Source organism: Thunnus albacares, chromosome 17 (assembly GCF_914725855.1).
Source record: "Thunnus albacares chromosome 17, fThuAlb1.1, whole genome shotgun sequence".
Lineage (NCBI taxonomy): Eukaryota > Metazoa > Chordata > Actinopteri > Scombriformes > Scombridae > Thunnus > Thunnus albacares.
This window is the reverse complement of record NC_058122.1, coordinates 30,233,552-30,251,315: the sequence shown is the minus strand read 5'-3', so window position 1 is coordinate 30,251,315 and position 17,764 is coordinate 30,233,552. Positions and strand designations below refer to the sequence as shown.

Sequence of the window (17,764 nt, the reverse complement as noted above, 5' to 3'; positions counted from 1 at the left end):
ACAGTGTCTTATCTGAGACTTGCTGCTGCTTTGGGCTGCTTTTTGCTGGTTGCTGGTTCTTCTTGCTTTTATCTTTGTCTTCTTGCTTTCTGCCATTCCGGTTGAAAGTTTGCATTTTACTAGTTTGAAGATGTGACTCAGAGCAACAGGAGGTGAAACCTCGAAAGTCTAGAGTCATGAGTTGAGGATCAAGCCTAGAGAGCATGAACCAGGAGCTCTCTTCCAATGGGAACTCTTCAACTTCTGACCAGCTGACTCACTCATCATTACAAGATCCAGACTCCAGCTCCTCACCCCAGCACATCAGACTCCATTCTCCACAAGAAGCCGCCCCAGGGAGCAAACAAGTATTCCTACAAAACCTTCAAAAATGTGCTTAAACCCTGGTGCATCATGATTTGTAACTTCAATTGGCAATTCAGAACTAAGCTGTTGTACCGTTGATTTGACTCGCTGCTTCTCAGGTAACAGTCATCTCATCTGTTTATCAGGTCTCTCATACCAGCTACACAATAGATAACTCTGCATCATGCATTCAAATCATTCACTAGCCACAGCCTTGTGCACCAGTTTCCCTTTGCCTCTTGTGTCTTGTTTGTAAAATGTCGTAGTGTTAAGTAACCTTAACCTTAAAAGACCTTATACTCTCACAAAATCACAATTACGATTAATAACAATCATAATTCTAATTGACCTCTCTTGTGTGGCCAACAAGGAGGACTATTTCCTTATTATTATACCAACTCTAATATGAGTTATGTCATTGGACAAATAATTTCATGTTGGAGTTGCACACAATAATTCCCCCATAAAATCATAAAGCATTTTGAGTGCACAATTTCCTACACGGTGAAGACAAAGAAAAAACATTTAATCAGTGAATCAAGAGAAGAATCAGTTGAAGCAAACAGATCAGAGTCTGATGTGAAACATCCTGATTACATCTCTGATCACCTGTATTCACTTTATTAACGGTGTTTCCTTGCTCATCTATACATACACACACATATACATAGATAGAGATCTGGGCTGCTCTTTGTTTACCTGCTGCCGGTGAGTTTCAGACAGATGACATGAATCATCACACAGAGACGCAGCTGAATGCAACACAGCGCAGTTTATTTCACATGCTGAGAAAAGGCCGACAGTCTGACATCACTTCCTGTTCATAGCTTGTACTATTTATCTGATGATGACATCAGAAAACCATCACAGGCTAATGCTAACCAGCAAAGAGAACATGGAGGCGGGGCTACAGAACACACAGGATGACGTCATCAGAGAGGCGGGGCTACAGAACACACAGGATGACGTCATCAGAGAGGCGGGGCTACAGGGTGCAGTTAGCTTCTGGAGAGAGTCGACATTTAGCCACCGTCAGGTAGGTCTCCACCTGTAAACACAGACATCATCAATGACATCATCATCACCTTCATCATCATCCTCCTCCCCCCCGCTCCCCCCCTCACTCACCTTGTGCATGTCCTTCTTGAAGCAGGCAAGCAGCTCGTAGCTCCGTCTCAGTGACTCGTCAGCTCCCAGACTTTGATAATAGTTTCCATACGGAGCGAGCTGGAGGGCAGAGCTGTCAGCGAACATCTCTGCTCCATCCTGATTGGCCTGCAGGACCAGGTGGATAATCAGACATAGCGTGTAGTGTGTTCACATCGTGTGTAATGATCATGTGTGACCTCAGAGTCAGACATGTGATGGTTATACTGATATGTGTGTGAAATGTGACTGACAGATTCAAAATATGAAATGTCTGAAGTTAAATAACAATCTGACAGCTGCGTCCAGTTTGGATCTGCTTCTCTATTCAGGTAACATTTAGCTAACATTCGGCTAATATTCAGCTAACATTCGGCTAATATTCAGCTAACATTCGGCTAACATTCAGCTAACATTCGGCTAATATTCAGCTAACATTTGGCTAACATTCAGCTAACATTCGGCTAATATTCAGATAACATTCAGCTAACATTAGGCTAATATTCAGCTAATATTCAGGCAACATTAAGCTAACATTCAGGTAATGTACAATAACCACATGCTTCACTAGAAATGCATTTCCTGCAGAAAATGTGTGTGAATGCTGACAGCTGAAATAAGCTGCAAAGTGTTGCCGAGAATGCAGAAATTTGAACTGAATGTTGTTTCAAACAGCTGAGAGCTGAAATGTAAAACTGGCAGAGTTGGAAGCCGAACTGCATTTTTGTTAATTTGGGTGCATCAGCAATTTTCTAAAATCTTGCAGCGCCACCTTCAGGTGAAATTGTATCAAATGCTACAGACTTGTTCAGCATCCCCATCTGTATATCTCTGCTGAATTTGTTACCATGGAATATTACATTAAAGAGATATGGCAGTTAATAAGTAGTATGGTGGTGTTTCACCAATGGCCACAAGGTGGGGCTATTGGTGCCGTGGTTCAGTATGTCTCATGGAGAACTTGTGTACCAAGTTTAATTTTATTAAAGACAACAGAATTGTAGAAATATCATGTTATAATGTTCCTTTAGCGCCCTCTGTGGGTACCTACAGCTCTTTGAAGGCAGCTGACTCTGGGCTCTGAACCCCCAGGGCTCTGTTTTTGGCCCTATCCTATTTATTATTAACCTTCTACCTCTTGGCCATATGTTCAAGGAATTTGGCATTCAATTTCACTTCTACGCAGATGACACCCAGCTTTTTCTATCATTCCTCAGAATACTGGTTCTCGTACAACTTTCTCAAAACTTAATCGTAACAAAACTGAGGTTTTCCTCATAGGCACTAAATCTACTTTGGCTGCTGGAGAGTTTTGCTCTGACTATTGACAGTTCCACAGTTCCTCCTTCCCCTCAGGTTAACAGTGTGGGTGTCATCTTGGACAGCGAATTATCTTTTGAGGCACACATCACCAATATTACTCAGTCTGCATACTTCCACATACGCAATATTAATCATCTTCCACCTAACAGCACTGCTATTCTCATTCACACCCTGATGACATCTCATATTCACTACTGCAGTTCTATCCTCTGTGGGCTTCCTCATACAGGTCTTTATAAACTTCAGTTGGTCCAGAGTTCAGCTGCCTGTATTCTTCTGTTGATCATATCACTCCTGTTCTTCAGCAGCTGCATAACTGAGCACCAAACTCCTTTATATCTACACACACTCCCATACTCTTCTGCCATCCAACTCACTACACATCTGCCTGCTTGAGTACCATGGGGTCTAGAGCCTTCAGCCTTCTGCCCCCCCCCTCCCCCCACTTCCCCCAGGACTCCACTAGACATTCACAATATTAACTCTCTCTCCACCTTCGAATCCCATCCCATCGGTCTGATCCTGACTCCAATGGTTTACACCACACTGATGATTTTATACTTATGAATGTTATTAACTTATTATTGTATATCAAAGCTTTGTTTGATTTTATGATGTCTTGATACATCACTGCTTGTGTTTAACTGTCTTGTAAGGTGTGTTTGAGTGTTTTGAAAGGCCCCATAAACAACATGCATTATTATCATTATTATTATTAACATTCAGCCAACATTCAGGTAACGTTAGAAGCTTCTCATTCTTTACTGAGGTCACTTTCAGAGATTAAACTGACAGCAGATTCTATCAGATGATAATTACCCTCTATATGATTGATAAGTGTGTGTGTGTATGTGTGTGTGTTCACCCTGATCAGCAGGTGGATTCCTGTCTTCAGTTCAGACAGTTTTGGTGAGATCTGGTTCCTTGGAGCAGAACCTCCGGACAGAGAACGGCTGGGGAACTCCCACGATTCCACCAATCGATAGGAGATTGACAGCAGCTTCAGAACCTAGAACCAATCAATTGATCAGTATACTTTAGTGTAGTAGAATGTCGTACTGTGTAGTACTGTGTAGTACTGTGTAGTGCTGTGTAGTACTGTGTAGTGCTGTGTAGTACTGTGTAGTACTGTGTAGTGCTGTGTAGTACTGTGTAGTACTGTGTAGTACTGTGTAGTGCTGTGTAGTACTGTGTAGTACTGTGTAGTACTGTGTAGTACTGTGTAGTGCTGTGTAGTACTGTGTAGTGCTGTGTAGCGCTGTGTAGTACTGTGTAGTACTGTGTAGTACTGTGTAGTACTGTACTGACAGAGCTGCGTTGCGTCTCATGCTTGTCGATCGGGCTGATGATGTAATCAGAGTTGCAGAAATCCTGCAGGAAGATTTTGTTGAGCTGACGCTGCTCCTCTGTCTGCAGAGAGCTCTCCTAATATGAGAACACGAGAACACGAAAATATGAGAACATGATAATTAGAACAGAAATGTGCGATGATGTTTCAAGATAACACAGACAGAGAGAACCTAGAACCCTCTGCTCTGTCGAACTCATCATCTTTGTGTCTCAGTCTTATCTTTTTGTCCTTGCGAGCCTCCGTACACTTACAAAGTCAGAGAAGAGTCTCTGGGCGAGCAGGTGGAGGTGTTGCACTCTGCTGACAGCGATGGAGAACAGACGCTGGCTGTCTGTGATTGGCTGAGAGGAGACACCCAGAGACAGGACTGACAGCAAGAGAAAGACTGAGAGAGACAGACAGGTGAGACAGGTGAGACAGGTGAGAGGCTGCTTAGCATTTACAAATCTGCATTTTACCATCATGTGCAGAATGTAAAACAGTGTTTAACAGTGTCTAAATTAACAGAGTCAAATGTTCAGCGCTGAGAAAGTGACTCATATCGACTTCTTCTACCTATTTAGACTTTGCATCGCTCCATGTAATGATCTCTGCTGTGTAGTATTATTAATCTAGTATGCAAATGACATTTTTGAGGGGCTTAGGATGCTTGAACGCTCTGTAGTGTGTGTTCTGTAGTGATCGGGCTCCATAGCAACCGCAAACACAGGGACATTTTGGAACAAAGTTTCTCTGATGTGCATGAAATTCAGTGGGTTCATCATTCTCAACATAAAACATGATTTTCCACATTTTGCCCAACAGGAAGTTCGTATGTCAATTTTCATTTTATGAACACATTTGAGGCCTTTCGGATGCAAAAAAAAAAAAAAAAAAATCTCATGAAACTTTGTACCTATGTTCATTGTTGGATTAGTATTAGAATTGGGTTTGCATTTTACTTTTAGCATTTCCGAGGTGCTAGGGGTGCTCGGAAACCCACAAAGCTTTGCACATGACATCTGATATGGGTCTTGGGTTTGGGTGTAGCAAAATGGCTCAGGGGCGCCCCCCAAAGTCAAAGCCCCCACTTTGAAGTTTGACGTGTATGTATGAAATTTGGTGGGCAGATGTAACATCTCCAGACAATTAAAGAAAGGCTCTTGGAGCCAAACCAGCCCCACAGGAAGTCAGACATTTTGAATCTACTTAACATTTTTTTTTTTCGCAAAGTGAAGCCATTGACAGGTGTCGTATTTTAACAAACTCCTCCAAGAGATTTAACCCAAGCGACTTCAAATTTGGCAGGTGATATCTAAAGACCTTTGCGATACTAAATTGTGAAGCTTTTTAGTTTTCATGGAATGCCCTTGGCGTAACGTGCTGGTGAATTTTGCCCAAAACATGTTTGGGGCATTAAACAGGAAGTTGTTGTAACTTGACTTCACATCGTCCAATCTGCCCCAAATGTCTCATGTTTGATGACAGTCCAGGCCTGAACACATGTACATGCCAATGTTGAGTCATAGTCATGGCGCCATCTACTGACAACAGGAAGTCGGTCTTATGTGACAAATGTCATCCGATTTACATGAAGATTCCATTGTGTGCTCTACACATGATAAACAGCAACATGACATATAATTAATTGGATGTTTTCTAGCACCACATAGTGGACGCAGGAAGTGGTAGTTATCTTTTACATACAAAGTCCAATATTCATGAAAATGTATATCCATGTCAGCTGTCTTCTGGTAAAAGTATTGCTGTATTACTATTTCATTTATGTAGTATTGTCTATGGACAACAGGAAGTGAAACCTAAATGACACATAGTTCATTAAATGTATACACAATTTCTAAAAAGTCATCACCAGCTTACTGCACACAGGAAATAACTGACCTCCAGTAGTGATACCACAGCTGCTGCTGCTGACTCTGACAAATGTGAGGTGTGAGGGCCTGTGCATCGCTGCTAGCAGCTTTAATTCTAATTCTTCTCTCATTGTCTCATACAGGGTGAATGATGTTTCTTCGGGGGGGGGGGGGGGGGGGGGGTCCTTGATTTGAGATAATGTAGGTTAAAATAATCGGCTAACAGCTCCAACTACAACCTGTGTGTATAAACTATTAAATAAACTATTGAGAATAGCAGCCCTCAACTTCAACACTGTTTAACCAGGTTTAATTATCCAAATCATATTCTGATGTATAGGCTGTTTCATTTATTGATTGTCCTTGTTTGACCTTGAATATGGTCCAGTAAGCTGCAACCTGCCATCATTTTAGGCTACATAATGTTTGTATAAATATAATTTCAAATATGAAATAGCCATTCTTCTGATCCACCCAATTATAAACTGTTCACAACACCCTCAATCTAACTAATCTAGTGCAGGTGGCTGTTTCTTGACTTTACATTTATACATACATATATATATATATATATATATATATATGTATGTATATATGAGTATGAAGAGGAACTGAAAAGTTTCAGATATTAATAAAGCATAAATGTCCACAAAGAGCTGAACTTTTGATATTTGTGTCTGTAGCTGAAATCATCAGAATGAACAATAATAAAGAGACAAACAGGAGGAGCACAACACACGATACCTTACAAAAAATGAAAACAATAAGATAAACAAGTTTATATCAAAGGTAAATAAATGATTTTTATCTGAAGAGAACTGATGGTCTTACCTCTGTCCATGGCTGGTCTGGGTTCAGTTCTGGTTCTGGTTAATCTGATCTGAGCTCAGTTCTTCAGTGCGATCTGATGTTCTCCGCTCAGTTTGTGGTTTTATAGCAGAAAACGTGATGATTAAATTCATCAACAGAAACATGAACCGTACAAACAACCACTGTTTTCACGCTGTTGTGACACTGAGCTCTACATAACATGAATACAGCAGAACGGCGAAACATGAGCCACTTCTTACATTTGATGAAAGGAAAGTGTATTTGTTTCAAATAATAGTTAATATATATACCTCAGGTTGTTGTGTACCCATGGGAATTAAAACATGTTATCTAATTATTATGGTTTTAGAACAATGAGTGATCAAAAAAAGTCCAATGGCACAACTACCCCAAGCTAGGGGTAAATGAGTATGGGGATGGGGTAAATAGTGCTGCCATTAAATACTGATATAGAAATTACATAAAATCAAACTAATTAATGATAAAATTAAGAATAATTTTGAACTTTATTAATGCCATCAATTTAACAAAGGTAAAAACATGTACTAGTAAGTAAAACCACATGTTTGTGTCTTGTTGTTCTACATGTCACCTCAACATCTTCAGTAAAGATTAAACTGTGATCTTTGTGTGTTAGATACAGAAAGAATGTGTGTAAATGTGCTTTTGTGTAAACAGATGAGTGACGAATGAAAGTAAAACCTGGTCCAGGTCTGAATGCTGGACCCCTACAGTGAGGGGGTCTGGGGGCTCTGTTATGCTGGCAGGGTTTGGGGAAGGGTCACTGCTAATCAATACAAAGTAGTTGTGAGTGATCAGCTTTATCCTGATGGGAGTGGTCTCTTCCAGGATCATGATGCCCCCATCCAGAGGACACGAGGGGTCTCTGGATGGTTTGATGAGGATTAAATGATGTGAATCACATGTTATGACCTTCACAGTCAACAGATCTCAACCCAGCTGACGTGTTAGACAGCGCTCTGCATCATCATCATCATCACAACACCACATGAGGAAGATCTTTAGGAAGAACGGTGTTCATCCCTCCACTAAAGTTCAGAGACTGTAGAATCAATAACAAGGTGTACTGATGCTGTTCATGTGGTCCATCACCTTACTGAGACACTTTATGTCAGCTGTATGTGCAGCATGTTTGTTTGTGGCTTAAACTCAACATTAGTCAACAATCAGGTATTTATTCATCAACATTGTAACACTTGTAACAGGGATCAAACATGAACAGGGTCTCTGGTCTCTAGAGTATCAGGAAATAGTTTTTGGGGGTAAATTGAGTCGTTGACTCAACATCACTGGCATGTTTTACTCCACTACCTCCATTCTGACAAAGCTGTTTCACACAGTGGCTCAGATCCACAGTTATGCTGAGTTTATGACCTTGTTTTGTAGTTTACTCTGATTTAAATTAACATGTATTAATGTCCAAATCTGATCTACAAGACTGATGACTTTAGTAACATGATGAATTCACTTGACAAGACAAAAATCTTTTGTTTTGGTCTGTTTTGCTGACCGACTCTCTCCATGTGCTTGAGTCCAAGATGGATTGAGTAATGTGAAATATACTTTCTGGTCACATGATTACTTTTGTTTATGGTTACCTAGTCTTCTTCTTACATGTGACTCGCATACAAACTGAGCCTAATGTGACCTTTTTTGTTTTATTGGCGAACTGAAAAACTGAGACTTCCTGAGACGTGTTGAGAAGGAAGAGCCATCAGTACATTCACACACAAACAGTAGAATATATATGAAGCAGGTTTATCCCATAAATAAAACAACACAATCCACAAATTATCTATCTTAAATTAAGATTTTATAATGAAATAGATGAAACCATTGAAGCTGCATTTTTAACCCTTTCGTGTGTCATTTCATGCTCTTGATTTGGTTTAGGCACAAAAACCAGTTGGTTAGTATTAGGGGAGGATCATGGTTTGGGTTAAAACACTAAAATGCAGTAAAAATGTCATAAATGCTGGACATGACGTCCGCACACAACAGTAAAGATGTCTGGTTGGTGGTCTTGAACAGTTCTCTCCTGCTGCCAGCTGATCATCTATCCATCCACTCAACCTGCCTCCTGCTACTGAGACAAAAATCACCTCATAAAATGAAAGAAAGTCACATTATGTGATATGACTTCTCTGGGAAGGATTGGCTAAAGTCGTGTTATTCGTACACAGATTGAAGAGAACGGGCTTCTGAAACAGACGAAGATCTCTGGCTGAGGATCTTCTAATGAGGAATCATGAGGAACCTTTATTTAACATCAATAAGATGTTAAAATCAGTCCTGACACACTAGGAGACGGTGTAAAGACGGTGAAACAGGTGTGACGTGGTTCAGTTGTTTCATTGTGTTTTTATTATTTTATTTTTGTACATTTTTATGTCACTTGCTGCAAAAACAATAAAGATCTGAACTGAACAGTTTTCAAACATTAGCAGAGACAAAATACATTAATCTGCTGTAACAAGAAAAGATCTACACTGTTCTTTGTATTTTCTGTAGATTCACACGTTGCTGCTTTCAGAATCAGTTCTGAATTTATTCACAGCCGTCACTGATCTGAGGTCAGATTCACAGTTACATCGCACAGGAAGCTGAATACATTCAACGCTCCATGACATCAATACGACCAGCGAGAGACCAACACCTATACATGTTAACGAGGAGGCATCAAAACAACTCGTTAACAAGCAGCTCGTTAACAAACAGCTTATTAACAAAAAGCTGGTTAACAAACTCCTAATTACCAAACCGCTTATTGACAAACTGTTAATTAACCAAAAGCTCATAGATAAACAGCTTGTTAACAAACAGTACAGGTTTATAATCAGAGATCAGCAGATTTACATGTTATAGCAGAGCAGAGACCTACAGTCTGCCCACAGGCTCTACATCACTCCTCACGCTACACTACAAACCCTCACACCGACATTTACCCTCTGTCACATCTGTCACTTATTCATTAATGAGTTCTTTGAGTCTTAACGAGATAAACGTGTTGTTGCTGAGTGTTTGTGTCATTATGAGGTGTTTTGTATATTAACAGTGTGATGCATCTATGCCTCTGACCTTCCTGTTGACACAGTTTTCCTCAGTTTAATTATTCACAGCTATCTGACAGCAGATACAAACTCATTCATGTTAACAAACCTCCATCATGTTATCTCCATGGCAACAGTGACACATGGCTCTGATGAAACAGTCCACCTGTGCAGGTGACTCTGCTGGTACTGACAGAGCATCACGGTGTGAGTCGTCTCTGTGATCCCCGATCCTGACCCCGATCCTGACCCTGACCCTGATCCTGACCCTGACCCTGACCCTGACCCTGACCCCGATCCTGACCCTGACCCTGACCCTGACCCTGACCCTGATCCTGACCCTGGCCTTTCATTCAGTATCTCACATACACACAGTACATACGTGAAACAAAGTATTTATGACGGTATATATATACTTTGGGTTTCCACCGAGTGAAATATGAATGTTTTCATATGAAGTTTTATAATTAAGTTCAGGAACAAAGACCACGCCTCATACCTTCCCTATTTCTGCACAAGTAGTACTTAAGGCACACCTTCTCCGGTTCTTTCCCCTTTGTCTTAGTTTCCACATGACCTGTGACCGAGCCGATTCTTTATTGATCTGCTTAACTGTCCCTTAAACATGGATCAGGAGATCCTTCTCAACACCTCAGATGACTCACATCATCCCTTCATCCCTTCATTCCTTCATTCCTCACCCTTCATTCCTCATCCCTTCATCCCTCATTCCTCATCCCTTCATCCCTTCATCCCTCCCCTGGACCCTCAGTCCATCCTCCCTACATCATCCCAGTTCCCTTCCAGTTTGATCCACTAAATTATTGTTTATTTATTGTTTATTTATGAATAATTTCAAACTCATATTGTTGGTGAAAGTTGCTTTATTCCATCGGATGGAAACATTCACTGTTTCATGTTGACAGATTTGTAAGTCAGATCTCTTCCAGCAGAGGGCGACAGCTGCACACAGACTGGTACAAACAGATTCACTGCTCAGATCACAGACGCATCACAATCAAACAAAACTTCTTCACTCATAATACACATTCACACACACGTAATACACATTCACACACACATAATACACATTCACACACACGTAATACACATTCACACACACGTAATACACATTCACATACACGTAATACACATTCACACACGCGTAATACACATTCACACTCACATAATACACATTCACACACGCGTAATACACATTCACACGCACGTAATACACATTCACATACACATAATACACATTCACACACACGTAATACACATTCACACGCACGTAATACACATTCACACGCACGTAATACACATTCACACGCACGTAATACACATTCACACACACGTAATACACATTCACACACACGTAATACACATTCACATACACGTAATACACATTCACACACACGTAATACACATTCACACGCACGTAATACACATTCACACGCACGTAATACACATTCACACACACGTAATACACATTCACACACACGTAATACACATTCACACACGCGTAATACACATTCACACTCACATAATACACATTCACACACGCGTAATACACATTCACACGCACGTAATACACATTCACATACACGTAATACACATTCACACACACATAATACACATTCACACACGCGTAATACACATTCACACTCACGTAATACACATTCACACGCGCGTAATACACATTCACACGCACGTAATACACATTCACATACACATAATACACATTCACACACACGTAATAGACATTCACATACACGTAATACACATTCACACACACGTATACACATTCACACACGCGTAATACACATTCACACTCACATAATACACATTCACACACGCGTAATACACATTCACACGCACGTAATACACATTCACATACACATAATACACATTCACACACACGTAATACACATTCACACACACATAATACACATTCACACATGTAATACACATTCACACACACATAATACACATTCACACACACATAATACACATTCACATACACGTAATACACATTCACACACGCGTAATACACATTCACATACACGTAATACACATTCACACACACGTAATACACATTCACACACACGTAATACACATTCACACGCACGTATACACATTCACATACACGTAATACACATTCACACACACGTAATACACATTCACATACACGTAATACACATTCACACACGCGTAATACACATTCACACACACGTAATACACATTCACACACACGTAATACACATTCACACACACGTAATACACATTCACACACACGTAATACACATTCACACACACGTAATACACATTCACATACACGTAATACACATTCACACACACGTAATACACATTCACATACACGTAATACACATTCACACACGCGTAATACACATTCACACTCACGTAATACACATTCACACACGCGTAATACACATTCACACGCACGTAATACACATTCACATACACGTAATACACATTCACACACACATAATACACATTCACACACGCGTAATACACATTCACACTCACATAATACACATTCACACGCGTATACACATTCACACACACGTAATACACATTCACACGCACGTAATACACATTCACACGCACGTAATACACATTCACATACACATAATACACATTCACATACGCGTAATACACATTCACATACGCGTAATACACATTCACACACACGTAATACACATTCACACACGCGTAATACACATTCACACGCACGTAATACACATTCACATACACATAATACACATTCACACACACGTAATACACATTCACATACACGTAATACACATTCACACACACGTATACACATTCACACACGCGTAATACACATTCACACTCACATAATACACATTCACACACGCGTAATACACATTCACACGCACGTAATACACATTCACATACACATAATACACATTCACACACACGTAATACACATTCACACACACATAATACACATTCACACATGTAATACACATTCACACACACATAATACACATTCACACATGTAATACACATTCACACGCACGTAATACACATTCACACACACATAATACACATTCACACATGTAATACACATTCACATACACATAATACACATTCACACACACGTAATACACATTCACACGCACGTAATACACATTCACACGCACGTAATACACATTCACACGCACGTAATACACATTCACACACACGTAATACACATTCACACACACGTAATACACATTCACACACACGTAATACACATTCACACACGTAATACACATTCACATACACGTAATACACATTCACACACACGTAATACACATTCACACACATGTAATACACATTCACACGCACGTAATACACATTCACATACACGTAATACACATTCACACGCACGTAATACACATTCACATACACGTAATACACATTCACACACACGTAATACACATTCACACACGCGTAATACACATTCACACTCACATAATACACATTCACACGCACGTAATACACATTCACATACACGTAATACACATTCACACACACATAATACACATTCACACACGCGTAATACACATTCACACTCACATAATACACATTCACACGCGTATACACATTCACACACACGTAATACACATTCACACGCACGTAATACACATTCACACGCACGTAATACACATTCACATACACATAATACACATTCACATACGCGTAATACACATTCACACACGCGTAATACACATTCACACACACGTAATACACATTCACACACGCGTAATACACATTCACACGCACGTAATACACATTCACATACACATAATACACATTCACACACACGTAATACACATTCACATACACGTAATACACATTCACACACACGTATACACATTCACACACGCGTAATACACATTCACACTCACATAATACACATTCACACACGCGTAATACACATTCACACGCACGTAATACACATTCACATACACATAATACACATTCACACACACGTAATACACATTCACACACACATAATACACATTCACACATGTAATACACATTCACACACACATAATACACATTCACACACACGTAATACACATTCACACACACGTAATACACATTCACACATGTAATACACATTCACACACACATAATACACATTCACACACACGTAATACACATTCACACACACGTAATACACATTCACACGGCCCGAGACTCTAACTAAAGCCAATAATAATTTAATTTTGAATAGCTCTTTGCATCAACTCTCCCATGACAGATGGTTTGTTTCTGTGGTGATGAAGGGCTGATGATGAGGCAAACTTCTCTGAGAGTGCCGAGCAATGGCGAAGCAGACTTGGTGATCTTTGGGTTGCCGAGGCAACAGCCAGGTGAGACTGCTGCAGGTTTAGTGAAACACTTCGGTTCAGCACTTCCCAGGAGAGCGAATCCAACACTGGACGGTCTCAGACGAGCTGTCCACTCAGCAGACACACAGCAAGGGTGCGTTCAATGGCAGGCTGCAGAGTTGAACCTCTAACTACCAAAAAGTCTTGAAAAGTCCAAAAAAAAATCTAACTACATGATAAAAACAGGAGATTACAAAAATAATTGATTACTCATATGGCAAATGGCTAATGGTACTCGGTCTGTGGTTTGAGGCGTTTCAGTCTTTCTTCTTAGTCGAGGGTTCTTTTCTGGAGCTCTCAGCCATCGTAAAAAAAAAGTACAATGAAACGCCATGATGGGCAAAATGCACCAAACAAAGAGTTGTAAAACTTGTTATAGTCTCAGAGGCGTGTTTTGAGTGAATGCCTCTGATCACTAATTAATTTCTTTGTGTGAGGAAAACTTCAACCTGACTGGGAATAACTTTTCCTAGAATATTTGAAAGCTGGATATTCACTCATTTCTGTCATCAATCCAAACAAATCATGAAAACCAGTGGAAAACACTTAGAAACTGCAATATTGACCAAACAAATACATACGGAATAAAATCAATACCTTCGTTTTCTAATCTGTAAGAAGTATTAAGAAAAGTCGACATGACCCTAGTAATCAAACCATAGCTAAACAACACACTTGTAAATTAATATCTAAATGAATCTACGCCACAATAGTGCGTGACGTATATCAAATCTTAAAAGTAGTTATCAAAATGGTCACTAGGTTCTGTATGGTACAACGTAAATTAACAGATTTATTTTGGACAGAGTAAGAATCAAACATAATATCAAAATAATTTCATGGTTCTGAAACACAGTAAAGGTGTACAGGTATACAGGTGTACAGGTGTACAGGTATACAGGTGTACAGGTATACAGGTGTACAGGTGTACAGGTTCACAGGTGTACAGGTGTACAGGTGTACAGGTATACAGGTGTACAGGTATACAGGTGTTCAGGTGTTCAGGTGTACAGGTGTACAGGTGTACAGGTGTACAGGTATACAGGTGTACAGGTATACAGGTGTACAGGTGTACAGGTATACAGGTGTACAGGTATACAGGTGTACAGGTATACAGGTGTACAGGTATACAGGTATACAGGTGTACAGGTGTACAGGTGTACAGGTGTACAGGTTCACAGGTGTACAGGTGTACAGGTATACAGGTGTACAGGTGTTCAGGTGTTCAGGTGTACAGGTGTACAGGTGTACAGGTATACAGGTATACAGGTGTACAGGTGTACAGGTGTACAGGTATACAGGTATACAGGTGTACAGGTGTAAATGGAGCTTGAAGAAAGAAAGCAGAGACATTTTCAGGAAAATCTGAATCCAAACTTTAATCACTTTGCTTTCAGGTCACATCTCGACACTCATCCACCAATCAGATGAAGGGATTGTTTCTTAGCAACAACAAGCTACAGTTCACAGACTTCACCTCGATATTCCTTCTGTTGAAAATACAATAAGTGATGTTAACTGCTCTGATAAATATACAAAAGTACATGAAATGAGACAATAAAGACATTAAGAAAATGATCAAGAAAGAAAGAAAGAAAATAGAGCTGCAGGAAGAATCAATCTTTAATGATCCTCTTCGGTGCCACTTCACAATAAGACTACCCTTTTTATAAATGATTCATAAATAGTTTATTAATTAGGTTGTTGACACTTTATATATCATTGATAAGCTGTTATAACACATTAGATAAACAAGGCAACAGCTCATTGGTTACTTAGCTTATTGTCTTCATCAGCAGCTTTATACCTGTCAGCTTCATCATATATTTGTTACTCGCATTTAACCACCGTCAGCATATCAAATTAACATGTCAGATTACCTGATTCATACACTAAGCCTCTGGCAATATTGTTGACCTTGATGTTTTCAGCAGCCGTCCTCATCGTTATCACAGGTGTTGATATGACATAAGCTCTCGAGTTGTTGCTATAACGTGATGCTTCATGTTGGCCGGTATCTTCTCTACGACAGCGTTCCAGGTGTTTCATACCTCACAGTAAGATTAATGAGTAGTAAGCAGTAACTTGATCTTGCTAAATAGTGAGCCTGCATCAGTGTATGAAAACTGTTATAACTTGTTTATGATTGTTTATTAATGATTTATAAAGTGATACAACCTTTAATAGCATAATTATGAACCATATATAAATGTTCTGTGAGGGTCTTATTGTAAAGTGATGCCTCAACCTTTTTCTCACAGTAGATTCTGTGTCAGGTTTCATCCACAAATCAGAGAAACTTTATTTTTTAAATGTTTTCTTTTAGTTCTTTACTTAGTTGACTAAGTAGCTTCAGTGTGATTTATTTATTATAGGTTATAAATGTTTGTCGTTTACATCGCGGTCACAGCTTGTTTTTATTGGACGACTTCACTGTCAGTCACCTGTTTTACCTTCATTTGGTAGAGTTCAGGTCAAACCAGGTTTCAGTCCAGACCTGGACCTGAGATGGACCCTCAGAGCTCGTTTTTATCTGCCTGGCGTTTCAAATGCATGTAACTCTGTTAAAATGAAACCGAGTATCTCTCAGTTCAGGACTTTTCCTAAAATGGGTTTATTAATCATCTAGTGAATAAAAAAGCTCATTTATACCTGGAACTGCTGAGGGGTCATTTGATAAGCAGGCTGCCATATCACGAGCTAGAAAAACAACAACAAAACAAAACAACGTGCACAGTGACAGTCTACATGTGTGTGTTTCTTTACTCCCAGTATAAAACAACACATTATCTAAAATTCTTTTTTTATTTTTACTCAATGTTCTTCTTCTACAATAATTAAATTATTTATTTTGTTATTTGTTTGTTGTAGTCGACACTTTACTGATGAATTTTAAAATGTATTCAACCTTTTTGATCTGTAATGAAACTGTAACCTTAATAAACCCCATAAACTGAATTTTAAATAGTCTTACTCATTATTTAACTGCTTCAAGAAATGAAATGTTTGTGATTGCTGACGTTGCTACAGCGCAGTAAAAATGACCCCCCGCCGGTGCCAGTGTTAAAGTCAGTCTGATCAAGCTCTGATTGGCTCTGAACCAGTCCATTCTAAGCTCCCATTGGCCGGCTCATTGTGTCATCACAGCCTGGCGCTCTGGCTGATGCAGCTCACCTGCAGCTGAATCGACCAATCAGAATGAACGTTGGCAAAGTGAAGGGATTAGGAACTGTGAGTAATATATTTCTATGATGATGATGATAAATATTAGCAAACTCAGTTAAATCAAACTGTAACTGATGAAGTATTTTCCTTCAGCTCCGGCAGCAGTTGCTTCAAAGTTCATTTGAGTCTCGTGTTCTAAAATCAAACATCGTCTTCATCCATTTATCTGTTCAGACGCTGCGCTCTCATTGG

The 17,764-nt window shown here is 39.6% G+C and overlaps 1 protein-coding gene across 1 annotated transcript; it reads right to left on the bottom strand.

Moving 5' to 3' along the window:
* Window positions 1–1,098: 1,098 nt before the first annotated feature.
* On the bottom strand, window positions 1,099–7,209 carry gh1 (growth hormone 1). Its single transcript, XM_044332515.1, has 6 exons — window positions 6,850–7,209; window positions 4,417–4,550; window positions 4,123–4,239; window positions 3,680–3,823; window positions 1,474–1,620; window positions 1,099–1,393 (listed from the first exon to the last, which is right to left on the bottom strand). Exons 1-6 carry the CDS (start codon window positions 6,857–6,859, stop codon window positions 1,331–1,333), a joined length of 615 nt encoding a protein of 204 aa, XP_044188450.1. The 5' UTR covers window positions 6,860–7,209; the 3' UTR covers window positions 1,099–1,330.
* Between the last annotated feature and the right edge of the window lie 10,555 nt (window positions 7,210–17,764).